At 41.2% G+C, this 27,103-nt stretch overlaps 2 protein-coding genes across 4 annotated transcripts in view; one reads left to right on the top strand and one right to left on the bottom strand.

Moving 5' to 3' along the window:
* The window catches only part of TATDN3 (TatD DNase domain containing 3), a 599,941-nt gene extending 578,897 nt beyond the window's left edge, over positions 1 to 21,044 (bottom strand). For all 3 annotated transcript variants that reach the window (XM_044055457.1, XM_044055462.1, XM_044055466.1), the window contains exon 1: positions 20,830 to 21,044. In XM_044055457.1, coding sequence (XP_043911392.1) covers positions 20,830 to 20,883 — 54 coding nt within the window. In that variant the 5' untranslated portion in view covers positions 20,884 to 21,044. The remainder of the gene's footprint in view (positions 1 to 20,829) is intronic.
* A 71-nt stretch (positions 21,045 to 21,115) lies between these two features.
* The window catches only part of NSL1 (NSL1 component of MIS12 kinetochore complex), a gene marked incomplete in the record, with an annotated part of 415,175 nt that continues 409,187 nt past the window's right edge, over positions 21,116 to 27,103 (top strand). The window contains 1 exon segment of the mRNA XM_044055447.1: positions 21,116 to 21,656. Within this exon segment, the coding sequence (XP_043911382.1) occupies positions 21,348 to 21,656 (309 nt within the window).

Below are 27,103 nucleotides of genomic sequence, written 5' to 3'. Positions count from 1 at the left end.
AACTTGGATGGGTTGAACCAGTCCTCTGCTCCCTCCAGAGTTTCATAGTTTCATAGTATAGTACTAGGCTATCTGCCCTAGGGCATTTATAAGCCTAGCCAAAGTGTATGTGGCTTTCGCCACCCCATGTAATGATACAAAAGTGTACAATTTAAATTAAATTTAGTTTACTGTGCCTCTATCTAGCAATGACACAGAGATGACCCCTGGGGTAAACCTACGAACACCCATCCATTCGTCCAGATTTCTCTTGAAGAGAGTCAGTGAGGGGCTCTGCCTAACATGGACAGGTATCCTGTTCCAGAGTGCGGGAAGCCTCTGGGTTATGAATCTGTCCCTCCAGCATGTCGTATTCATATTTGTGCTGAGGTTTAGATCAGAATAAAACCCTTTCAATGTAAAATGGACTGTCTTTTACCTCAAGTGCAGTAACAAATGCTTTACAACAAAAGGCAGAACACCTACAGTATCAAGAGTCCTTGGAAATAAGTTCACAAACCATGAGAAATCTACATTTCATTCTGTCAACAATCTACATATCATTGCTGAAGCCTTCCTGTGTCCTGACAGAGTGCTCTTCAAACTATCTGGAGATATACAGAGCTAAGCATATTTTTCTGGCACTTCAGAGTTGTGTACTGTTAATTGTTGTTTGACTAATTTTATATCATTGCTGGCTGACTTCAAAGTTGTGCACTGTTATTTTTGCTTCACTGTATAGTTTTTCAGATCTCTGCTGAAGGTGTTGGTTTTCCTTAAATTTGGAGGCTTTTGCAGTTGCCCGCCCCCACTACAGATTTGATCTGGGACACTCCCCCCCAGTCCCATCTATTTACCTCATTCTACCTAAGAGACTCCTTCTGCACTTGTTTTTAGTCATTTTTTAATTTACTTGCATTTTTTTAACTGTTTGGTCTAACATTGCTAAATACTCAAGTGTGCTAGCTTGCACTGCATTTGAATTGTTTTTACTGCTGTTTTAGCTACTTTTCTGTATATATATATATATATATATATATATATATATATATATATATATTAAAAAAAATCTAAGCCTGTTTCCTACCTTTCCTGGTAACTAGTGTAGTCCAGATTCAGATCTACTGTATCCAGGACTGTATATAAGGTTGTGAGCCCCCCCAAGCTTTCTGTGTTGGAGGGAAGTTTTCTAGCTTATCAGTGGGAGTGGTAAGAACTAGGTAACCTATCTACCACATAAGGAGTGGTTCTGGCCCAGAAATTGTAGTTATTGGCCATTTGGGCAGTTTTTCCATCTCTCTCAACTTTCTGATTTAAAAACCCACATTTGCACTTGTTTCCCCCCTTTCCTGTAACTAGTTTAGTCAAGATACAGATTCTTAGTTTTAGCACTTGAATTTGCTTATTCGTGATCAACACTTTTTCAGAACTTGTTGCAAGCACTAAATAACCTACTAATTACTACAGCACTCAACCTTCCTCATTACCTAGAGGAAAACAGTTTTGGTACTTACTTTCATCACTTGCTTAGAGAAAAACATATCTTGTACACACTTTCCTCACTTATCTAGAGGAAAATAGTTTTTTTATTCAGGCATGTCCAAGGGTCAGCTCCCAGTGTTCTCTCCTGTCTATCTGATGAATCTGGGCATCTTACGGCAATGTAGAAATTGCCTCATGTACAAAGACAACCCTCTCCTCCTACCACCCAACACTACAACCTCTGAGAGATGCATTTATCTAGCCAAACTGGAGGTAAAGCTCTCTCCAACCAAGACTAAACTTGACAGTCAAGAGGAGAAGGTCAACACTTGCACCAAACCACACTCATCACATAGTCTTACTAAATCTACACCGCCAAAATCCACACATAGAAACACAAAAACATTTGCGCAGGCTCTGAATAGTAATCTGCTCAAGCAACAGAGACCTCCAAAGCAGAAATGCAAGCAATCTCCACCCCCCCAATACAACCCAAATGACACACAGCCCGCAAACTCAGTGTGCCCCTCAACCACAGCCAATAAGGCAAAACAATGTACCCAACACACTAGTCATAGGTGACTCTATAGTCAGGCACACTGATGTCCCACTCACCAGGCTAAACAAGGAGAAGGTTACTGTCAGCTGCCTGTCGGGTGCCAGGATCCGCCACATAACCCACGCACTCAGGTCACTCCACAACAAGTACAAATATGACTCTGTCATTGTCCATGTTGGTGTGAACAACCTGAGACGTACCTCCCTGGACTACATGAAAAGAAACATGGAAGAGCTCTCTGATCTCATAGCCCAGGCAAGTATGACCCTAGCCCTGAGTAGCATTCTGCCATCACCCAGAATGATGCCGCATTACATGGACAAAATAATTGACTTCAACAATTGGCTAAGTTTCTGATGTCATTCTAAAGGGATCCAGTATTTGTCTGCTTGGGATGACATAGTCGACAGACCATGATGCTTTGCCAGAGATGGCCTGCACCTGTCACCCCTGGGATTGCGGATACTGGCTAAGGTTCTTGCCACCCCTATAGTGACATTTTTAGGCAAGGTTCAAATGACAAATTCACCACCATAACAGGAACAGGCAAGTAAAAACTGAGGGTGATGCTGCTCAATGCTAGAAGTCTAAATCTCAAAATACACTCACGCAAGGCACTCCTTAAAATGGAGACCATCAATATTTGTGCAGTAACTGAGACCTGGTTCAAGGCTCCAGAGAGCACCCCTGCACTACCAGGCTATAACTCATACCATACTTTTCGGCCATGTAAAAATATAAACACAATGCACCAAGGTAACACACAATAACGTTTAATGAAAACAAAAAGTAAAAGACAGAGGTGAGCGCTTTCGCAACAATAGTTGCTTCATCAGACCTGGTCTGATGAAGCAACTATTTTTGCGAAAGCGCTCACCTCTGTCTTTTACTTTTTGTTTTCATTAAACGTTATTGTGTGTTACCTTGGTGCATTGTGTTTATATTTTTACTTATTTTTTTGCACCTTGGTTTTACCCACAGCCGTTTCTTTTTTGTTTCTTTTCGGCCATGTAACCTGGACCGGAACACCAAAGGCAGAGGTGTGTCCATATTCATTAAGGATATCCACACATCCAGGCTAGTTGCTCAGCATAATGCAGCTGAGGTTATCCAAGTGCAACTAACTCTGGGCAAAACTGCAATCCAAATTGTAGCTTGCTACAGATCCCCCACCATGCCTCAGGATTCCCACTCCTCTTTTCTTGATGCACTGGAAAATATTAGGGTTCAACCAACCACCCTAACAATGGGCAATTTCAACTACCCCACCATTAACTGGGAAAACTACTCATGTACCAACTCCTTCGCTCAACGCTTTCTGGAATTCATAAACTCCAATGCCCTGGATCAACATATCCACACCCCCACCAGGGGCAACAATATCCTAGATCTAGTCATTACCAACATAAGTGACCAGTGTTCCACACCTGAAGTCAATGCCTCATTGGTCCGATCCGACCATAAGCTAATTACCCTAGACATCCACATCCTGCCCCCACCCACCCCCATTAAGGAAACCATGGTAAAAAATTTCTTCAAAGCCAACTTCATGCTTCTTAAGACAAAAGTGGTGAACTTCATGACACCCATGCAGATGGACAATACAGTTACAACTACTGAATCCTACACAACTGCACTTTATAAGCACTTACATGAGTGCATGGATCATGCTATCCCAAACAGAACCAAGATGCTATCCTCCAAAAAAAGGAAGCCAATCTGGTGGTCCCGTGCCATAAACAAACTGTACAACAGAAGCAAGAAACTGTTGCAAAAGAGAGTAAAATCCCATGAGTTGAGGAGCTCCCTGGTCAGCCTCAGTAAGAAGCTGCGATCCCTGATAAAATTCTCCAAAGCTAGTTATGAAAACAAAATCGCCACTGATTCTAAAGACAACCACAAAGCTATAGCTATGCCAAGAATCTCAATGGCAACACTCAGCTCTGCTCTGAGTTACAGCACAATAGCACTAAATATACAGACCCAACTGATATTGCCAACATCCTGGCAGATAGGTTCAGTGCTAACTTTACACCCCCTAAAGAGCCCATCTCTATACTGGAAGAATGCAAAATTCCTGTAATCACGGCTGCACAGGTAAAAACCACACTCTCCAAAGCCAAGAACACAGCATCCATGGGACCAGACAACATCCCATGCGTTCTACAAGAACTACAGAATGGACTGGCACCCCACCTGAGTACCATGTTCAATGATAGCCTCACCTCGGGCTTTGTGCCTGCTGAATGGCACACAGCAACGGTTATCCCACTCCACAAGGGGGGAAGCCACCACAAACCCCGGGAACTACCGCCCCATTAGGCTGACGAGCCTGGTCTGCAAGGTCATGAAACGTATCATCATGGAACTTATAAACAAACACGTTGGTAATCTCCAAACTATGGACCCCACCCAGTTCGGGTTTGTAAAAGGCAGATCATGTCTCCTAAACCTGATAGACTTCTTTGAAGCAGTCACCAAAGCCGTAGATGAGGGTAAGGCAGTTCACACAGCCTATCTAGATCTTGCCAAGGCTTTTGACACCATCCCCCACTCTGGAATTATAGATAAACTCACTAAACTAGGAATAAATCCCTATGTCACAAGACAGGTTGCCAACTGGCTCACTGACAGAACCCATACTGTGAAAGTAGCAGACTCCAAATCCAACTTCAGACCAGTGACAAGTGGAGTACCACAGGGTTCAGCCCTGGGTCCTCTCCTGTTTGGTATCTACTTCTCTGAAGTACAGGCTAACACAGAAGGTCTTTGGCTAACAAAGTTTGCAGATGACTGCAAACTAGGAGCTATAATCGAAACTCCTAACGATGTGGACATCCTACAAAAGGGCCTCACTGAGACAGATGCCTGGTGTCAAAGCCATGGCCTGAAGCTCAGTGCCAAAAAGTGCATTGTCATCTCCTTTGGTAAAAACTCTGTACCCATGAACTACAACATAGACGGTAGTATACTTAAGACTGAAAGTGTGATAAGAGACCTTAGGACACAGGTGGACAGTAGTCTCTCCTTTGATAATCACATCGCCACAGTAGTCAGGAAATCCTTCTACGTGGCACACCTCATCACAAAAGGTTTCTCATCCAGAAAAAAATAGGTCATTGTTCCCCTCTACTCATCACTCATTAGACACATTATAGAGTACAACTCCCCTTTTGGTATGTACCTCACAAGGCATCTACAACAACTGGAAAGGCCGCAGAAATATCTCACAAAGAGGATTATCAGCCTCAAACAGATGCCCTACGCAGACCGTCTCAAAAAACTCCAGCTTTACTCCATCGCATATCGCCTACTCAGAGGTGATCTCTGCCTAACATACAAAGCTATGTCAAACCCAGAGCTGTTGGACATGCTCCACTTAAAGAAATCCCAATCCCTCTGAGCTACATGCTCTAAGGACCTAAACCTTGTCACCACAATAAACAGAACATGCCGGAGAGATAGATTCCTGTCCCAGAGACTTCCCATACTCTGGAATAAACTACCTATCTATATCAAACAAAGCTCCTCATTAGCACTCTTCAAGAAAAATCTTGATAATTGGATGGGAAATAGGAAATTCACCCCGAGGATCACTTCTTTGGCTTTGCTCGACAGTGGCACAGGAAAATATTCTTGGGTGGCAAAAGCTAGGGTACCTTTTTGGCTGGCCTTGTATAGGCCCCAGGGCCGATAGCCTAGTACCTACCTATGAACATATGAACATTTGTGTAGAGAAAAATGTGCACAAACTTAGGAAAATGTCTACAAAAACAGAAAGAAATTTGCAAAACTTAGAAATACTTTGGCAAACTCAGAACAGCTTTTTCGGTATCACAGGAAGTTAAGAAATATCAGAATACTGTTAAAACAACCTAAGGACAGTACAGTAACAAACAGATGGCATTTCTTTAACAAGTGCAGGCTACAAAAAACTGATAAATTCAACCAAATCAATAAATACAGCGCAGAACTGTTAAGGCCAATAAAAGTTCTGCATAATACATCTCTTTGTATGCTTTATGCTCACATAACCTGCAAAGGGAATGTCATGGGCTATGGCTAGATGTGATAGAAAGTAGGCTCTGGGCACTACCAATTACTGTATTCTCTCACTCTCTAGCCTTCACTCAGGGGTCCACTCTCTATACAGTAACCCTTTTGTCCCAGTATACAGATCCCCCTTCCCTTGAGAATCAGGTGCCTCCCTGGCTACCTCCCTCAGGCCTTGTAAAGTAGGGTCTGAGATCTGAGACTGTCTCAACCCTCTCTTTGTAAACCTTCCCAGCTCCCCTTCCATAGAAAGTCTGGTATTCTCTGACAGCGGTGCCTCACTGTCAGACTGGGTACTACTACTCACCTCTGCCCTTGCAGTCACTCTATTGAAGGGAACATCAGTACCCACAAGCAGTTGTGGCTCACCTTCATCTCACTGCTGTAGGGTAGCTCCCTCTCTGAAGTAACCACCACACCAGTCCTGACTTCAAGTCTGCAGTCTGTTTTGAGTCCTCCCCAGGCTACCAGACCCACATGCTTATCTCCAAGCCTGACTGCGTGTCACTGCATGTACACAAGGTACTATATTATCAAAATCATTCTCTATCAGGACACCTGAAGGGATATCCTCAAACACACCTACTTGCTGGTTTTCTTTTCCACCCTCCCAGTCAAGGTGAACCCTAGCCAAAGGTTATTTGGAATGGGGTCCCTCGTAAAGCTGTCACTGGCATTGACTGCACAAGCAAGTAGTGCTCCTCTTTAACCACTGCAGGCTTCACAATGGTTAGGTCAGAGGCTGTGTCTGTATTAGCAGTGGCCTGTTTCCCATCTACTAAGATAGGATACAACCTGTTGTTGTAGTTTGGTACCCTTGTTGCCTCCACACAAGTTACTGCTGGCATTCTGTCATTCCCACTTATTGGCTCTTCCACCTTGCCTCCGTGGACATCTATATGCTACATGGCCCCACTGGTTGCATTTAAAACATTTAAGCCTTGATCCTGGCCAAGTACCTGAACTAGTGGCTTCCCTGGCCACTGGCAGACTCTGTTGGGTCGGTCTAGGCTGCCCACCATGGGTTCCCTTAGACCTATGAGCAACACTGGGTATCCTTTTCTTGTGCAGTGATGCCCTGTTTTCTAGGTATAGGGCTCCCTTTTTCCCCAACTCATCTGCTGTGTTACATTCTCTATCCACTAACCAGATTCTCATATCCTCAGGCAAAGTGCTAAGGGCTTGTTCCCTCGCCAAAAGGTCTGCCATCTCTTCAAAAGTGGTGACCTGACACCCACTCACTCATCTATGAAAATAAGTGCTCAACTCAGCAATATATTCACACACACTTTCATCTGTCTTGCGTTTATGCTCATGAAATATTTTTCTATAAGCTTCAGATGTTAGCTTAAAACACTCTAACAAACATTGTTTTAAATGTATTATAATTTAAGCAAGCAGTATCAGACAATGTAGAAATAGCAGCTACAGCTTTACCATGGAGTAAGGGGGTCAAGAACCATAACCAGAGCCGTTAGTAACATCATACTGTTTACATACCTTTTCAAACATATGAATACAATTGTTGAAATTATCACTCTCTGTAAATTGTGGAAGACATTTACTGACCTTTGCTGCTTCTGGGGTACGGTTATTCCCTTCCCCGTTACCTCCATGACCCTGGCGAAGAGTCAGCATCTCCTTTTTGTGTTGTTGCTGTCTCTCATTTTCCTCAGCTTCCAGACATCTCAGTTTCTCTGCTGATTCTATTTCCAAATGTTTGGCCTCCAGTTCAAATCTCTCTAACTCCAGACAGATTTTTTAAGTCCACTGTGGAAAGGTTGAACTGTCCATTTTCTGAGATGTGTACATCCCCACAGCCAGTCTAGTTGTCCTCTTGGTTGCTGGTTTGTGATTCAGCTGTGAATAAGGTTGCAATCATTTCTGCTTTAGTTAGGTTGGCATGCCCCAGTCCTTTGTCTTGGCACATCTCAGCCAACTGACTCCTTGTCAGCTTGCCATACTCCTCTGCGGACATCCGTGCCTGCTCTCCCTGACTAACTAAGCTTACAAAAAAAATAAATAAATAAAATAAAACTATTGTGATCTGGAACTCTGAATCTTCACTGTATGGCTGATCGAGAATACAAACACTTCTTTAGTGACCACTGTTTACAGACTACAGGAATTCAATATTCACACCACAGACTCCTAATATGTGGATATCTCATTGCCAACCAATATATATGATGCCCTACCACTGGCCCAGTAATCAAGGAGCCACAATCCTCACCAATAGCACCAGTGGGGGACGTACATTGGGAGGATGACAAATACACACAGAGTATTTCCAGATGCAGCTCTCTGCATCAAGTGCAATTTCCCTTAAGGGCACACAGAGACCACAGTCTGTCTGGGGCTGGTTTCTCCCTCTTTCTCCAGATCCCCGATAAGACTCCCCACTGGCACAGCTATAAGGTTGATATCTCAGTTGAGTGGCCAAGCCAAGACCTCCAGCACCCTGTGTCCCTGCCCAAGTAGCTGACACACACACGTCGAGGTTTGATTTATATATACACACACACACACACACACACACACACACACACACACACACACACACACACACACCTGGGAAAGGCAGGCACAGGTTTACTAGCTATGCTCCCTTCTGCCCACACTATAGAGTAATTATTACAGCCACCGGTCAACTCCTTATCAGCTACTTTAAGGCCCTTAAAAAGGGTGTCCAATCTTACTGTGTAATGTTTCTATTAATACAAATAGTAGTTTTACCAAGAGCAATGCTATTAGGAGTGGCCTACATAGTGTCACCAAATAAATATGCATGTAATCTCAGAACTTAAATATGTCTCACAAAGATCAGCCACAATGAAATGTTTAAATATATTTAATAATAAATACTAAAAGAACAAGAAAACACTCAGTATATAATCACAGTAACATCAGAGTTTAAAATTACAGAAAATATTTAAAATAACATTGCAGGACAGTCTCAAATAAATAAATAAAAATATCTAAATTAAGTTTTGCTGTATTCCACACTGTATCTAAGAGAATTACTGTAACCTAGTACACTTAATTAGAGCAGCAAGGCAAATGTGTGGTGAATGGGTCTTCTTGTCAGGTCAAAGACAAAGTACAGAATACTCAGTCTCTCTCACAGAGTTCTTAAATTAATATGGCAAATACTACTGTTGGGATAGCTTACAGCATGACATCATTTCTTGTCATCTGACTCTGTCCCAGGTGAAAAACAACCATTGATGCAACTGGTAGTATTTAACATCTACCTGTGAAAATACATAAACAAGGACTTTTCTTAGATCTAAGGCAGATCCTGGAAGTCATAAAATAATAAACACTTCCATGACAGTACAAAAAAACTTCTAGTTCTAGACATTGCATCTGTTACTGCACTGAAACTGGAAGATAACATATTTTTATGTCCCAGCCATAAAGTCATTTGATTTCAGCTATTTTTCTGGCATTTTGCAAGTTAACCTCCTGTGCCCCAGTTTCCCCTGTTAAAATATATACATTTAAACAGTAACAATAGTGTAGGTACACTTCTGTTCTAATCCAGTAGGATACACTGTGGTTACAGCTTTAAACAGCACTTTGTAGAATACTTCTTCAGTGCATATGTCTGTACAAACCATTTTGTATGATATACAGGTCTAACACATTTGTAACACAAGCATATGAATCATGTTGATATTCACAAATGACATATAATTATTTACAAAATTCCAGATAGATGCGCTGGCAATCACTCTTTTCATGACAAATAGTACTGAGATAGAGAAAGTGCGAAAAAAAAAGAAGGAAATACTTATATCAGCTGTGTGGGTCCACAGATGGTTCTAAATGCAATCCAATATCCAATGTCATGTAGTCACAAATGCCCAAGACAGGCATGGGGAATCTCTGAATAAATGAGCACAATCTCACAAAAATATAGGGCTTTTGTACCAGCAGGATGAAATACACTCACACAATTAAGCTCTCAAGCCAATCAGATAAACACACAATAAGCCTTCTGTGATGGGTCCCTACTCTAGGCCAGCAATCAAGGAACATCAATCCTCACCCACTGATTCTGGTGAGGGGGTCACTAAGAATAAAGATGGATTCACACAGTATTTTCAGATGCACAATTTTCCTTAACAGAACACAGGAAGCACACTCTAGACCTGGGGCTGGACTCACTTTCTCTCTCTCTCTCCAGACCCACACAAGACTCCACACTGACCCCTTTGAAGGTCTGTGTCCCAGAAGATGACACACACACTTGAATATTTGAGTTTCACACACCCATACACACCTGGGAAAAACAGACATAGATTTACTAGCTGTGCCCCTTTCTGCCCAGACTCTGAGGTAATCACACTGCCACTAGTCAGCTATCCTAAGACTCTTACAAATGGTACCCAATTATACTTTGCAAAATTAATACTAATACAAATGGTAGGGTATGACCAAAGCAGCAAGACTTTCAGGCATGGCCACAGCACCACTAAAACAAGCATAAGTACTCTCGGGATGTTAAAAGTATTCTCTAAAGGGCCAGCCACAATGAAAGGTATTAAAATATTTAATGACAAATAATAAAACAGAAAACAGGAGAATAATGAATACAATAAACAACAACTTTTCAACCACAGAAAGATATAAAATTAATACAGTTGGATAGTTTCTCACAGATGCAGAAAACAATACTAAATTATTCTCACTAAATGTCCCTGACTAACTAAAGAATTACTGTTCCCTGACTACTTACTAAAGCAAGGTAAGTTAATGTATGCTGAGTGTTTTACCACAGCAAAAGGCAAACAATGTCTAGCCTTGTCTGTGTGGATGTGTGAGATATAAATCTTGTCAGAAAGACTTCTGTCAGGTTCCAAAATGCTGCTGCAAGAATTCCAAAGGAACCAGATACTGGTATAAGATCACCTCTGGTCACCTAACTCTGGTACAATACACACACAGAGCTTTAATAAGATCTGTGGCAGCATCTGAAAGCTATAACACAATTTCAAACTTTCCACCCTTCCAGGGTTCTCTGTTAAAACATATACATTTAATCATTTATAAATATATGTATATCTCTTTTCTGTCCAGCAGGACCCACTTTTGATGCATTTTTAACACAAGTAACTTTACAAACAGATTTTTAACTCAAACATCTGTACAAATCAGTGTGATAGTCAAATAACACAACTTTCTTTACAAAACTCCAGCTAGCTATGCCGGTATATGTACACATGTACTGCCCTACTCTACCTGACATTTATGAAACTACCTCATAAAATCACATCTCTCAGCCCCCCTTTGAAAACTCAAACTAGATTTTCAAGTGACTATGGAAAAACATTGCTTGAGAGAAATGAACTTGTCTGGGAACAACTTAACCCATACCCTGTCTTGAGCGCCCATCTGTGTTGGCATTGCTGACCCCACTACAGTGCCGCACTGTCATGTCATATGTCTGCAACCCTAGGCTCCACCTTAATAACTTGACATTTTGCTGGCTGGCTCAATGTAGCCATGTTGAGAGATTGTGGTCTGTAATCACAGTGAACTTCCTACCATACAGATAGGGCTTAAGTTTCTGCAGTGCCCATACTATGGCTAGACATTCTATTTCCACAGCTGCATAACATTCCTCCCTGAGTTGGAGTCTATGGCTAAGATGTACAATTGGATGTTCTTCTCCCTCTGAGGAAACCTGGCTGAGTACAGCCCCCACCCCATGGTTGAAAGCATCCACCTACACAACAGATTATTTGTTGTAATCTGGACTGGCTAACACAGGAGGTCCTCTCAAAGCCCCTTTAAGCTTTTTGGAAGCCTGCTCAAGACTGGGGTCCATGATACTCTATCTAACCTGTTTTTCCTTGACAGGTCTGTGAGGGGGCAACTACTTTACTATAATTGGGAACAAACTTTCTGTAGTACCCTGCTGCCCCCAGGAATGCCCTCATCTGCCTTTTAGTAATATGGGCAGGCCACGCTTGAATAGCTTCCACTTTGGTAGGCTCTGACCTGATTTTACCACTCCCCACTCTATGTCCCAAGTAGGAGACATATGCCATACCCACCCTGCCCTTTGCAGTCTATCCAGGACCTCCCTGACATGCTGAAGGTGTCCTGGCCAGGAATGATAACCTCATGCTCCTGCAAGGATATGATTTACCAACCTCTGGAAGGTTGCTGGGGCATTTTTTATCACAAAGTGCATCTTCATGAACTCGTATAATCCGAAAGGAGTCACAAAGGCTGACCTCTCTAGTGATGGGAGTCAAGGTCACCTGCCAGTAGCCCTTGGTCGTATCAATAGTGGTCAGATACTTAGCCCCACCCAACTGTTCTAAGGCTTCATCTGTCCTAGGAATGGGGTAAGCATCTGACTCTGTGTGACTATTATGTTTTTTGTAGTCCACACAGAAACAGGTGCTGCCATCCTTCTTTGGTACCAGCACCACTGGGGAGGCCCAGGGACTGCTGGACTCCTGGATTACCCCCAGTTACAACATTTCCTGTATTTCTTCCCTCAGAGAATGTCTGACTCACTCAGGCACCCTGTAAGTGGGCTGCTTGATAGGCTTTTGGGGTCTTGTATCCACATGGTGCTGCACCATGTGGGTGCCCCTAAGTTTCCCAGTGAACATGCCCCCAAACTCTTGCAACACTGCTTGGATTTCTCAAACCTAGGTAGAGGACAGCTGCTTGGACATCGTTACCCCTTCCATTGAAGCATCCGTCCGAGCTTCACTGAGATCAGTCACCAGATTTCCCTTAGACACCTACTGTCACACATTGGCAAATACTCAGCACAAGTGCCTCCCTATCATGGTAAAGCTTCATCATGTTAACATGGTACAATTTGTGCCCCTACCTCTTGCCTAGTAGGTTTACCATGTAATTAACATCACTGACCTTCTTTACCACTTCGAAGGGTCCCTCCCAAGTTGCCTGCAGCTTACTGTGTCTGAAAGGAATGAGTACCATAACCTGCTGTCCCACAGCAGACTCTTGGGCTCGAGCATCCCTGTCACATCACACCTTTTTCTGCTGCTGGGCTCTTGCCAGGTTCACCTAGGCCAATCCCATGAACTCCCTAAGCCTTCTTCTGAGATTTTGGACATATGCTACAACAGACTCCTTGTGGGATTCACACTCACCCTCCCACTCTTCATGAATCAAATCTAAAGGCCATCACCATATGCCCATACAGCAACTCAAAGAGTGAAAAAAATGTGGATTCCTGGGGTACCTCTCTGTATGCAAACAGCAGATAGGACAAATATTTGTCCCACTCTCTCTTAAACTGGTCTGCAAATGCCCATAGCATGGTATTTAGTGTAGAGTTTAACCTCTCCACAAGACCATTAGTCTGGGGGTGGTAGAGGGTGTTTTTTAGGTGCTTCACCCCACAGTGCTTCCACAGAGAAGCCAGCAAGTCTGACATGAAACTGGCACCTCTGTCAGTCAGTATTTCTCTCTGGAAACATACCCTGCTGAAAATCTCTAACAAAGCATTTGCCACCTTCTCTGCCTTGATAAAGGACAGCGCCATTGCCTGGGGGTATCTAGTATCATAATCTACTATCACCAGGATATACTTCTTCCCTGTGGAACTTGGGGTATTCAGAGGCCCCCAAAATATCCACAGCTACCCTCTGAAACAGCTCCTCAATCATGGACGAAGGCATCAAAGGAGCCTAGACAGTGTCTCCTGTCTTGCCTACCTTTTGACACCGCTCCCCAGTTCTGAAGTACCATGTTACATCCCTTGCAACCCCAGGCCAATAAATGTTCTGCATAATATATCTCTTGGTACAGTTTATGCCCATATGACCTGCAAAAGGAATGTCATGGGCTATGGCTAGAAGTGGGGCACTACCAACTGCTGTATTACCTCCCCATCTAGCCCACCCTCAGGGGTCCACTCTCTGTACAGTAACCCTTTGTTCCAGTATACAGTCACCCCTTTTCCTTGAGAATCAGGTGCCTCCTTAGCTACCTCCCTCAATACTCATAATGTAGAGTCCAAAAGCTGAGCCTGTATCAGTTCTACCTTTGTGACTCATTCCAGCTCCCTTGCCACCGGAAGCCCAGTCTGACAGTGGTGCCTCACTGTCAGCCTGGGTACTACCACTCACCTCTGCCCTTGCAATCACCCTGTAAATGGGAACATCAGTATCTACCAGCATATGTGGCTCACTTTCAGGCTCACTGCTACAGGTTAGCTCCCTCCGATAAATAGCCACTTCACCAGCCCCAGCTTCAGGTGTGGAGTCTATATGGTCCTCCCCCCCAGACTACAAGACCCACATGCTTGTCTCCAAGCCTGACTGCATGTAACTGCGTGCACACAAGGTACTGCATTATCAAAATCATTCCCTAGCAAAACATCTGCAGGGATATCCTCAAACACATCTACCTGCTTGCTTCCTTTTCCACCCTCAAATCACAAAAAAGGGGGACTGGTGGTAAAGTAGAGGAACACGAAACAAAAACGCTCCAAGCAAGAAAAAGTGCTACTTCACACCATCAAAACATTTATTAAAATGACAAAGCTTTCAGATAAAAATATCCTTCTTCAGTGTCTTTACATATAACAAACATAAAAACAGCATTTTTCAATACAATCCAATTATATCACATGACACAACACACATATCAGCAACATCAGTTAAAAGAAACAATAATTAGTCTTATTTTCTTAAGAAAACAGTCCACCATAAAAAGGGGAATCTATATAAAATAGCACATAAAAAGTGTATATAGTAGAAATTAGTGCATCATTCTTTCATTTGGTTCTACTTCAATAGATGAAGAAAATATATCCAGTTGAATAATCAGTATAAAATCATTTTACTTTCCGTTGTTTAAACTTCAAAATGGGTTTTAGTGTAACTTGTTTGTTGAGACCTGGATATTTATCAGCTTCTAAACAAATTATCCATTCATATTCTTTCAGGTCTAGGTCATTAACTAGATCTCCACGTCTAATACTTGAATGTATCACATGTATAACTCTATAGCTAAACTGGTGTGCTCTTTTCCACCCTCCCAATCAAGGTGGATCCTGGACAAAAGGTATTTGGAATGGGGTCCCTTCTAAAGCTCTGAATGGTGTGGATTGCCCAAGGAAGTACTGCTCCTCTTTAACCACTGCATGCTTCACAATGGTTATGTCAGAGGCTGTCTTTTCTCTTAGCAGTGGCCTTTCTTCCATCCACTAAGATAGGATACAAACTTTGGTGATGATTTGGTACCCCTGTTGCCTCCAGACAACTGGCTTATCCACACCAAGGGAATTTGTCAGGGTACAGCTATGTATAAACAGGTTCTCTCCTGAAAGCTTCCAAACCTGTATACATTTACCTTACAAAACTTATAACTGCACAAGAAAACAAAAATGTACCTCTGATTGTCTACTGTAAGAAATGTTAATCACTAGCATGATGTCCTGTTGTGTGTATATATGCTATATGTATATTTGTTAATCACCAGCATGTTGTCCTGATGTGTATATATGCCATATGTATGTATGTTCTACTTCTTTTTACTCTCATGCAATGTATTGTAATGTGGAGCTTTTTTCCCCGGGCCTCCTCTGAAAATGGACCTGTGTCCAGTCGGACTTTCCCGGTAAACAAATGTAAAATAAAATAAATAAATAAAATAAACTTACCACTGGCATGCTGTTATTCCCACTTGCTGGCTACTTGACCTTTTGTTCCCCACCTTGTCTCAGTGGACATTTGTATGCGGTACAGCCCCTCTGATTACATTTAAAACATCTAACCCTTGGTCTTGGCTGTGTACCTGAACTAGTGGCTTCCCCTGTTACTGGTGTACTCTGATAGGGTGGTTTAGGCTGCCCACCATGGGCTCCCCTATAACCATATGCAGCGCTGGGCATCCCCTTCTTATGCAGTGATGCCCTGCTTGCTAAGTAGAGATCCCCTTTTCTAACCAGCTCATCTGTAGAGTTACACTCCCAGTATGCCAACCAGATTCCCATGTCCTCAGGCAAAGTGCTAAGGGCTTTTTCCCTCACCAAAAGGTTTGCCAGCCTTTCAAAAGTGAATTGACACCCACTCACCCACTTATGAAAATAAGTGCTTAACTCAGCAATATAATCACATACACTTTTATCTGCCTTGCGTCTATGCTTACAAAACTTTTTTTCTGTGAGTTTCAGGTGTTAACTTAAAACATTCAAGTAGACACGGTTTTACTTTATCATAGTTTAAACAATCAGTATCGGACAATTTAGAAACAGCAGTTATAACTTTACCAGGGAGTAAGGGGGTCAGGAGCCGTACCCAGAGCCCTTGGTCAACGTTATACTGTTTATATACCCTTTCAAATACCTGAACAAATCTATCAAAATTATCACCCTCTGTAAATTGTGGAAGAAATTTACTGACCTTTATTGCTTCTGGGGTTCAGTTATTCGCTTCCCCATTACCTCCATGACCTTGCCGAAGAGTCAGCATCTCCCTCTCATGTTGGTGCTGTTTCTCCTTTTCTTCAGCCTCCAAATGTTGCAGTCTCTGTTCAACTTCCAAACGCTGCAGCCTCTCTTGAACCTCCAAACACTGCTGTCTCTCTGCTGATTCTACTTCCAAATGTTTGGCCTCCAGTTCAAGTCTCTCTAACTCCAGATGGTTTTTTAAGTCCTCTGAGGTAAAGGTGAACTGCTCTTGTTTCTGAAGACTGCATATCCCCATCACCAGACTGGTTGTCATCTGGGTTGCTGGTCCATGCTGCAGCTGTAACCAAGGGTGAAATCATTTCCTCTTTAGTCAGATTGGCATGCACCAGACCTTTGGCTTTGCACACCTTGGCCAACTGGTTCTTTGTCAGCTTGCTATAATCCTCTGGTGACACCTTTGCTTTCCCTGACTAAACTAAACTAACAAAAATAAATAAAACTGTTGTAAAAATGAAACTCTCTATGTTTACCTTCTGTCTGCTGAGAGTACACACACCTTCAGTGACAACTGCCCACAGGCTAGTGAAGTTCAATTAATATACCACCCAGCTGCCTCCAACACGTGATGGGTCCCTACTCTGGGCCAGCAATCAAGTAGTTGCAATTCTCACCACCAACTCTGGTGAGGGAAGGTCACTAACAGAAAAGCTGGATTCAAACAGTATTTTCAGATGCAGCTCCCTGCACCAGGCACAATTTCATTTAAGAGGACACAGGGAGCACACTCCAGTCCTGGGACTGGTTTCCCTTTCTCTCTCCAGACCCACACAAAACTCCACACTGACCACTTTGGAGCTCTGTGTCTCTGTTCCCAGTAGCTGACAACACACATATTTGGATATCTGAGTTTCACACACATGCACACCTGGGAAATGCTAGTACAGATTTACTAGCTGTGCCCTTTTCTGCCCAGACTCTGAGGTAATCATGCTGCCACCAGTCAATAAAGAGTTTCAACCACAGAGATATAAAAATAATACAGGTGGATAGTTTCTCACAGATGCAGAAAATAATACTAAACTATTCTCACTAAATGTTCCTAGCTAAGGTATTACTGTTCCTTGACTACTTATTAAGTAAGGCAAGCTGATGTGTGTGGAGTGTCTTACCACAGCAAAAGTCAGATGATGTTCATCTGTGTCTGTGTATATTTATTTATTTTACATTTGTTTACCAGGATGGTCCTACTGGGACAGTGCTCATTTTCAGCAGAGGACCAGGGAGAAAAGCTCCTGCCTAAGCTTACATACAATATCATCACGTCAAGCAATAGACAAAAAAATGAGTGTTAACACATTTACAAGATAAAAATGTAAAAACAATACTATATACATAGTATCAATATAGACAAATACATGGTTGAACTTATATATGTAGAGCAACATAACATTAGTTAGGAAATTAAGTAGGGAGAATCATTTAGGCAAAGTAGTGCATAGTTAGTAATACTCCTGTGGTGAGAGTTGCAGCTATCCTGTCAATTTTTTTTCCTGTCAGGATCCAAAGTGCTGCTGCAAGAGTTCAAAAGAAACTCAATGCTGATTAGAGGATGACATCACCTATGGTCACCTGTCTCTGGTACAATACACATACAGAGCTTTGCTAAGATGTGGTAGTATCTGAAAGCTATAGCACAATTTCAAACTTTCCACCCTTCCAGGGTTCTCTGCTGATGCATTTTTAACATAAGTAACTTTTTAAATGCATTTTCACTCAAGCATCTGTAGTAATCAGTGTGATAGTCAAATAAAATAAAATTCTGTACTAAACTCCAGCTAACTATGCTGGCATATGTACACATGTACTGCCCTACTCTCCCTGGCACAGACAGCACTATCTCATAACATCACACCTTCCACCAGCAGTTTCCAACTCTGATGAGTTGAACCAGCACTCTGCTCCCTCCGGAGTGCAGAACAAAACCCTTTTATTGTAAAATGAACTGGTTTTGAGCTCAAGTGCAGTAAAAGATGCTTTACAACAAAAGGCAGAACTCTTGCAGTATTGGGAATCCTTAGAAATAAGTTCACAAATCCTGAGAAGTGTACTTTTATGTACAGAAAAATTTGCACAAATGTAGGAAATGTTGTACGAACACAGCAAAGACTTTGCAAAACTCGTAAATATTCTGGCAAACTAAGAACAGCTTTTGCAGTATCAGAGAAGGTTAGGTTCCTAAGAGCAGTAAAGCAACAAACAGGTGCCATTTTTTTAACTGCGGGCTGAAAACAGTGATAAAGTCAATCAAATCAATAAATACAAAACAGAACTTTAAAGAGCACTAAGATAGCTGGAGCAAGTGCAAAAAAAATAAATAAAAATTAAAAAAAAAACATATCAGCTTTGTAGGTCCACAGATGGCTTTAGATGCAATTCCAGGTCTTAAAGTCAGAGGTGTCCAAGCCAGGCACAGGGAAGCTCTGAATAAATGAGCCTCTTAAAACACTACATTTTCCCCTTAACTACTAATACTTGCTTACACATGGATAAGTACTAGGCTAGCTGCTCTTGTAGGCCATTTTATAGGTTTATATGTTCAAAGATTAGTACTAGGCTAACTGCCCTTATGGACTATTTTAAGAATAGCTAATTTCCTTTCAAAGATGAGAATTAAACCCTGTACCTTGTGTCTATAAGGTAAGTACCATAACCATTCACCCAACACCCATGACCCTTATACAAGCTGGAATTTCAGAAAAAAATTATGAGGAAAGTTACAGTAAAATGTTTCCTCCCTTTCTATAATAAACTGCACATTAAATGAAAAGAAAATTTATAGGTGTATAAGAATTACAAGAAAACTCCACTACAAAGAATTATGATCCAGTATCTGATCATAACCAGTTTATGTGATCTCATAAAGAATGTCAAAATTCACCTCCCAGGCTTTGATTTGCTTTCCATGTGAATTTCTTGACATTCACTTATCGAGCATGAACTGTTGATCACAGAAAAAAGGGGTAGGTGGATTTATTTTCCAATACTGACACAGTAGTGCAGTGTAAAGGGGATTGCTGCACTCCTGAATATGCTGTCATTTTGATGAGACATTTAAAAAGGAGAGTTGGGGCTAGCACAATAGTTAAGGGGATTGCCTCACAGATGCAATATACAGGGTTCAATTCTTATCCTTGAATGGAAAATGGGTTAGGCTTAAAATGGCTCACAACAGCAGCTAACCCAATACCTACTTATAAACCTAATAAAAAAAGAGGACAGGAAACTCACACATCACTTCTTAAAAAGGCTACATTATCTCAGTTATTTATTTATCATTTTCAAAGACTTTCCATAGAAGGTATAATACATATGTTAAAAAAACACTCGAGTCACTGCTAAAAAATCATTGACGTTTTCACTGAGGATTTTCAAGCCTGACAGTGTTTCTCAGGATTTCATCCAAACTGAAAGGCACTGTGGCAAAAGCGCAGGGGTTGTGGTTGTAATCTCGAACTCTGTGGCCTCACAGTGCATTATGGGGAAAACAGCTTTTTAATAAAACAAGATCATGTTAGTAGGTCTACCTTCCTTCACCTTCAGTTCTAGAGTTAAAAATAAAATCAGTAATAAGTAGTTGTGGTACTGGCAGATTTGGACTGTGAAAAAATTCATGGTAATGTAGACATATATTAGTTTCTGCCTGTAGTGATCCTTTAAACTGGAGATTGAACTTCTGTAAATTTACATGGGCGTGTTTAGTCACCATGTCAGTACTCCAATTAGTGTAGTCTTGCATTATTTACATCATGCACCCATAAGTATTGCAGTTCTACTATGAACAGTATCTTCCTCACTTATACATTCTTTAAGTGGACATCACATCGCATAATGCAGATAATAATTTGCTAGGAAAAGGCAACTCTGTGGTACTTCATCTTACTAACAGGGCAACAGGAAACTCTGGATTTTTTTAAGAGATAAACCTCGTTAAAAAGGCAGATTAAACCGAAAAATACAGAACACTTTTAACATACCTATCAACTGTCCAGATTTTGCTTCATATTTTTGGTCTGTTTATCATAAAGTTTGTTGGTTTAGGTAAACCACTGAGGACTGAAGTCAGTAAATATATTTTAAACAATACATATTAACACAGCTTTTTATTCTAGCAACTTTATAAATTTATACGAGCAATATTAAAAATCTGTCTATTTTTGGGGCCTTGTCATCCCATTATTTTTGGTATTTGTCCAGATTTCTTGTGCTAAGAGGTTGACAGAATGCTTTATTATAAATAGATTTAAAGGTAATAAGTAATCAAGCTGTATTATTTGCTTACATGATCAAAATCCTGGTCGGCAATATGGCAGTGGCAGTCAATGAACGTTTTCATTTTACGGATAGTGAATTGTAGTGTTTAAATGATGAAATTACTTTGGTTTTAAGATCGAATAACCGAAGTGTTTAAAGTTTAAGCACTCCTACACGCTGTTCTGTTTTCCCATCAAACCACAACCTAATAAATTTCTTTACACCGGAACTTAAGCATATCGACCGTGTTTCTGGTCGGACAGATTATTTATTCAGTTTACTAACGAACCTAAGGGGAAAAAAAAGACTTAAACTTTTATACTCAGACGAAAGTGACTTTGCATTCCTGATTTAAAAAAAATCGCTAATAGGAATTGCTGAAAGTGCATTACACAACAACGTTTGTAGCTTAAATACTAGTAACTTGGTCGTGGACCGTCCTTTTTTGGTAACATATCTCGGGCTGAACCTCAATTAACTGTTAAGGACTGACACTATTGTGAAAATGCTTCCGCTTCCGGGATAGTCGTTTAAGGGTTGAAGAAAATGGCGCTATTGGAAAGTAGTAAAGAGTTGGAAAGGAACCAGGATGAAAGTTTTCCAGATCTGTTGAAAGATGGGTGTAATAAACAGAATGGGAGTCCCAAGAGTAAATACTGGCAGCCACAAAGCAGTGCTGACATTGGAGAAGATGCAGGAACTTCGGCATGCAGGCGAGATCCAAGGGTCCGCTGTTTTTCCCAGCGCTTGTTACTAAAGTTGTTGGAAAATTCTGATCTCTTGACTTCTTTACTGGATAGACAGAAACACTTGTCTGAGGACAGGAAAGCAATAGCTCTAAAACAGTTAAAATTGGTATGTATGGCATTTATATGTAAACGTCATATGCGAATGTTTGTGTTGTCCACTGGAAGGTCTGTATGGAATAGATTTTATTTCCAACCCGTTGTTACGTAAAGTAATGACAGTTTATGAGAATGCACTGCGCATTACTAATTGTACTGATGCAGTTCGGAATTCTAAATAACCAAGTCCATCGATGTTTACTTTGTTTTGGATAGTATTGGTGCAGCTCAGTGGAAACCCGATAAAAATACTCCCAAAGTTTGTTATTGCATCCCGGTATTACAGTAAAAATTTGCACTTGAGTTTAATCTGTGGCAGTTCAGTGTTTTACACTTATTGCTGAGTGCTGTTATAATTCTAATATTGACTACTCACAGCCACGAACGTGCAGAATTTGTGTTGCAGTGCTTGTGCAGTTGCATACATGTATCGGGTGGTTTAGCCATTCTAAATTGGCCGTATGTGTGTGCTTATGGAAGAACGATATAAATGGGATACCTGACCTCTTGCATAGAATGGGGCGAGGGAGGCATTTGCTTGCTGTTTGTAAATTGTGGTGTGTGGATAAGTTTTAAAAGTTATTCTGGCTTTGTTGTGCATGGTGACGACTTATGTGGTCCCCCAAGAAAAGCATTTTGTTTGCACTTTGATGGGTAGTGAAGATTAAAAAATGAGTACAAAAATGTATATCCGGACTTGAAGGTAAAGTATCATAACCGAGTTGAGTCAGAGTTCCTTTTGGGGAGTATTACATTGTACCTGTTATTTTCTCTGTTCATTGTTCATCTGTTCACTATATAGAAGACCCTGGCACATTGGACACCCCACTAGGCAGGGAGATGCACAGTGACAAGCACTTTTCCTTTAATGATCTAAGCTTTCTAGATAAAGCATTGTTATCCAGTAGTACAATTCTTATTCTATGCCTGCAAGCAGTACTGTGCTGTCTTACTACTTATAAGGGTGTCTGCTGAGTGTGCACTCAGTGATGCAAATTCTGAGTGCATGTAAGCAGTACCATGTTAGCTAGTACTGGCCACCTTTCAGCCTTACTACTGGTACTTGCACGTTTATAGACACAAATGAAGTAATATGTTATTGTCATTATGGAAATTATCATAATCTCATAGTATGTCTAGCTGTCATAACTCTCTTCTAGATTTGCTGCTGGTTCACAATCCTGCTATCAACAATCTATTTACAAACATAAATGCCATTTTGGAAAACTCTTAGTGTGAATAACAGAAACAACTGTCATCCCTTTAGTCCCTCATCAGTAGAAAAGTTTTTTTGTTTTCCTTAACAAAATGGTGTGTGTGGTAAGTGTATTTGCACAGTGCAATGGATAATCCTGATGTAAATACTTCAGGCAGCTGCTATTATGGAAAAAGTAATGTTAAATCAGCTACTGCCATTTCAATAAATAAGTTAAAGGAGAGCATGACATCTCTGTGTTATGCCATTTTTGGTAATCTACCAGTATAGTACCTCGCAGGATGCGCAGTAGCAAACCCCGCCCCTAACATGCCCACGCCTTACGAAGCTACATTCATATTAATTAGCTTTCATGTAGCTGTCAGTTACAATCATCCGATGAAATATATTTAAAAAGGACAACAATGGTTGTTACTATTTTCTAAAGAATTCTATTAGTACCTTGCGTTTTTCTGTGACACTCATGATTTCTATAGGTGGCAACAATGTGTTAAACCAGTAGTTAAGTTATTTTGTGGCAGGTAGTTGTACATTAAATGGTTGTTACTATTTTCCAAAGAATTCTATTACATGTAGTTTTTGTATGGAACATGCTGCAATAAAAGTGATAATTATAGTCAATCCTAGCTGTACACATACAACACAGTGAACAGTAAAACTGTTGCTAATGAAATTAAATTTGAATATAATGTTGCATTTGCAGGTGGAACTTCTCCCATTCGGTTGTGCCATACAACTTAGTAAAAGTGTAAAACTGAATCAACTGCATTCCTGAACCTTTCAATGCTTTCAGTAGGATAATAATTTACCAGGTCGTTAAGTGATCGTTATCTGTATTGAAGCTCGATATTACAAGAACCCTGTTTATTATTACAACTAAAGTAAGCTAGAATAAAGTTTAAGAAACAAAAGTTTGCTAGTTTTTTTCCCCTTTTTTATTTAACTTGCTAATGTGCTTTATTTACCCTTGGAATAGTGGCCAGATTCCACTTTATAGTGCCTTGAAACAGGCTCAACAGCACCATCTTAGGTGTTTTTCTAAAAACGGTCACTCCGATGTGCAATGACCTGCCAATCAGTGTGGACATGCCCTAACCTGCGCAGAACCGCCCGCGAGGTACTACACTGTTAGATTACCCCATTTTTATAACTTTAGTGAGATAGGCATTGACACTGCACTTAAGACTGTAAGTAGTTAATCAAATGACAGCCTCAAGAAAGATGGTGCTTACAGTCAAATCAGTTGTCAGTTATTTACATCCTCTCCTCTGACTTGGGTGAGCTTGCAGAGTCGCATAGTATAGAAATAGAGGCTGTGGCAATTGATCCCAGGATTTGTGCAAGGTTTTTTTTAGTGTATGGTGGTAAACCAACCAGAGCCACAGTTTGGTGTATACTAAAGTGAAATAGATACAAGATGGTATACAGTGCAGTGCTATTTACATAGTTTTAATTTTGCGGTTATTTACATCCTCTCCCCTGACTTGGGTGAGACGTGGTTGGTGAGTTCCAATCCTACAATTGCCCGTCTAGTTAGGGACTTGCAGAGTCGCATAGTATAGAAATAGAGGCTGTGGCAATTGATCCCAGGATTTGTGCAAGGTCTTTGTTTAGCAGTGTATGGTCTTAAACCATGGAGCCAGTTTGGTGTATACTAAAGTGAAATAGATACAAGATGATATACAGTGCAGTGCTATTTACATAGTTTTAATTTTGTGGTGTATCAAGCTGTTCTGTTGTAAATACTGTTAATCCATTGTATGAAGTTGGTTAAGTGTGAGTTGCAAAAATCACTTATCTGTATAGTATTTGCAAGACCAGTGCAGTTGCCAGTATTTACAATATAACCCTGAAGTTAGGTGACATCTGTTATATTATTATTATTAAATTATAAAGAGTTAGAGAGCTTGGCACTGAGAAATTCCCTCTACTTTGAACATTTTGAGTTATGGTGATGCATTTTTTTATCTAATTACCTAAATGATAGGCTCCAGAGAAGCCTCAGAGCAGTGTAACGCACATTCTGATAAGGTAAAATTTGTAAAACTGGGTTTGGTATATGACCTATTTGTAGAATAGAAGGCACAGAGAAATCTAAGAATGGCACATTTGTGGGGGTTACTTATGTCTGTGGTTCTCAATTTATAGGTTGTTAATAGATTCAGAACTAATAGGGTTTTTACAAGCCTAGCCACTCACCCCAAACCATTTGGGTCCCAAGTATCGTGGTCATCTATATGGGGGGGCATATTAGTAGGGAGGTAATTAAGGATTTGTAGAAGGTGGGGTGTTAGAATGAGGGGGCAAACTCAGGGTAAATTTACGATTTTCCTTCTCCAATTGTCAAGGTTTTTATTTGAATACGGTCAGGAATGAACTCTTTATTTACGTGGATGGGGAGCATATTCCTTAGTGTGAGGATCTTTTGGGATACATCTGCCTTTCCAGCATGTTCTGTTTGTCACAAGCGAAGTTCAGATCCCTGGATCTAGTGTTTCTGGTGCTGATTTTTTTGTACACATGCAACAGATCCATTAGGACTGGGCCTATAAGACCTGTAATCCAGGTTAAGATCCTCTCTCAGTAGACTGAATACCGAGACCACCTTTAGGCGATCTGTGTAGGACAATGGTATTCATGCCCCGAATTCTACTGCTGAGAAACCTTTGTGGGTGTTACAACTGTTGCAAATGTCTGGTTAGGTACAAGCCAAAGAGGGCATTGTATGCAATGATGGGCCTAATGAAAGGGCCAAGTAGAGTGGTGCTATAATTTCCTTGGATGTGGATGCCTTACCCTTACCTATAAGTTTGCAACAAAATGTGTCTGTCTTATTGTTTTAGCTACGTGTTGGTCAAAGGCTAGATTGCTGTCTAGATATGTTCACAGATTTGACAGTTTCTCAAAAGGCATTAGAATGCATTTTTTTGGCATTGAGTTTTAGGCCCTGATTTTAGTACAAGTCACTTGTCAGTGTTGAACCCTTTTGCAAGATGTTAGTGTTTGGGGGGGGGTCTATAATAGCTCCCAATTTGCAGTCCTCTGCGAACTTGAGGAGCCAGAGGCCTTTAACATTAGTCTTGACTTCTGAGAAGTAGATACCAAACGTGGTGGGCCTAGCATGGAGCCCCCTTGGGTTATTCTACTGGTGACCACTCTCCTGGTGGAGGTGGTCTCACCAATCCTGACTTCTTGGGTCTCCTCTCTGAGCCAGCTGGCAATCCAGAAAGTTTTTATATAGAGATTTATACCTAGCTCACAGTGCTTGTCAACAGTGCATGAATGAGATATTGTATCAAATGCCTTTGCTAGGTTATGATAAGTAATATGCATTGTTTTGCCCTTGTCCCTTGAGAGTGTCACCAAGGCAATGAAGTTTACCAGGTTAAGTAGGCATGTCCTTTCCTTAATAAAGCCAAATTACGATGGGTCCAATGTCTGTAGGTTTGCAGTGTCCTTGTTTATCATTTCCATGATAATTAGTTCCATGACTTTGCATATTAATCTTGTTAGACTGATGGATCAGTTCCCTATGTCAGTTGATGGTCCGCCTTTGTGAAGGGGAATAACTGCTGCCATTCTCCATTCACTTGGAGTGTAGCCTATTTCTAGACTAGTTGGAGTGCCTTAAATGGTCTGACAAGTCATGTTTTAGACTTCAGAAAGCAACTGTGAATGTTGTCGGGACCCATGGAGGCAGTGTTCTTGGCTTTAGTGAGTGCTGCCAGCACTTAGCCCTTGCTAATAGTTGGGGGTATGTTGGAGGGAATTTCACCTGATGGAGCTGGGGTGGAGTTGTGGGGTTGAAGTTTGAGTTTAATTTATTAACCAGTAGATTTGCTGTGTCGCCCTGATAAGTAAAGGTGGTACCCTCATTCTACCATCACCCAGAATGATACCGCAGTACAAGGACAAAATGATTAACTTTGACAATTGACTAAGCTTCTGGTGTCATTCTAAGGGGATCCAGTATCTGTGTGCTTGGGATGGCATGGTCGACAGACTACGATGCTTTGCCACAGATGGCCTGCACCTGTCGTCCCTGGGATACTGGCTAAGGCTCTTGCTGCTCCTGTAGTGCCTTTTTTAGGCAAGGTTCAAATAACAAATTCACCACTGTAACAGGAACAGGCAAGCAAAAACTGAGGGTAATTCTACTCGCTGCTAGAAGTCTAAATCTCAAAATGCTCTCACTCGAGGCACTCCTTAAAATGGAGAACATCAATATCTGTGCAGTGACT

The sequence above is a fragment of the Protopterus annectens genome, chromosome 1.part2, assembly GCF_019279795.1.
Source record: "Protopterus annectens isolate FY-2018-M chromosome 1.part2, PAN1.0, whole genome shotgun sequence".
NCBI lineage: Eukaryota > Metazoa > Chordata > Ceratodontiformes > Protopteridae > Protopterus > Protopterus annectens.
Note: the sequence above shows the minus strand (reverse complement) of the source record. Positions and strands in the feature narration are given on the sequence as shown.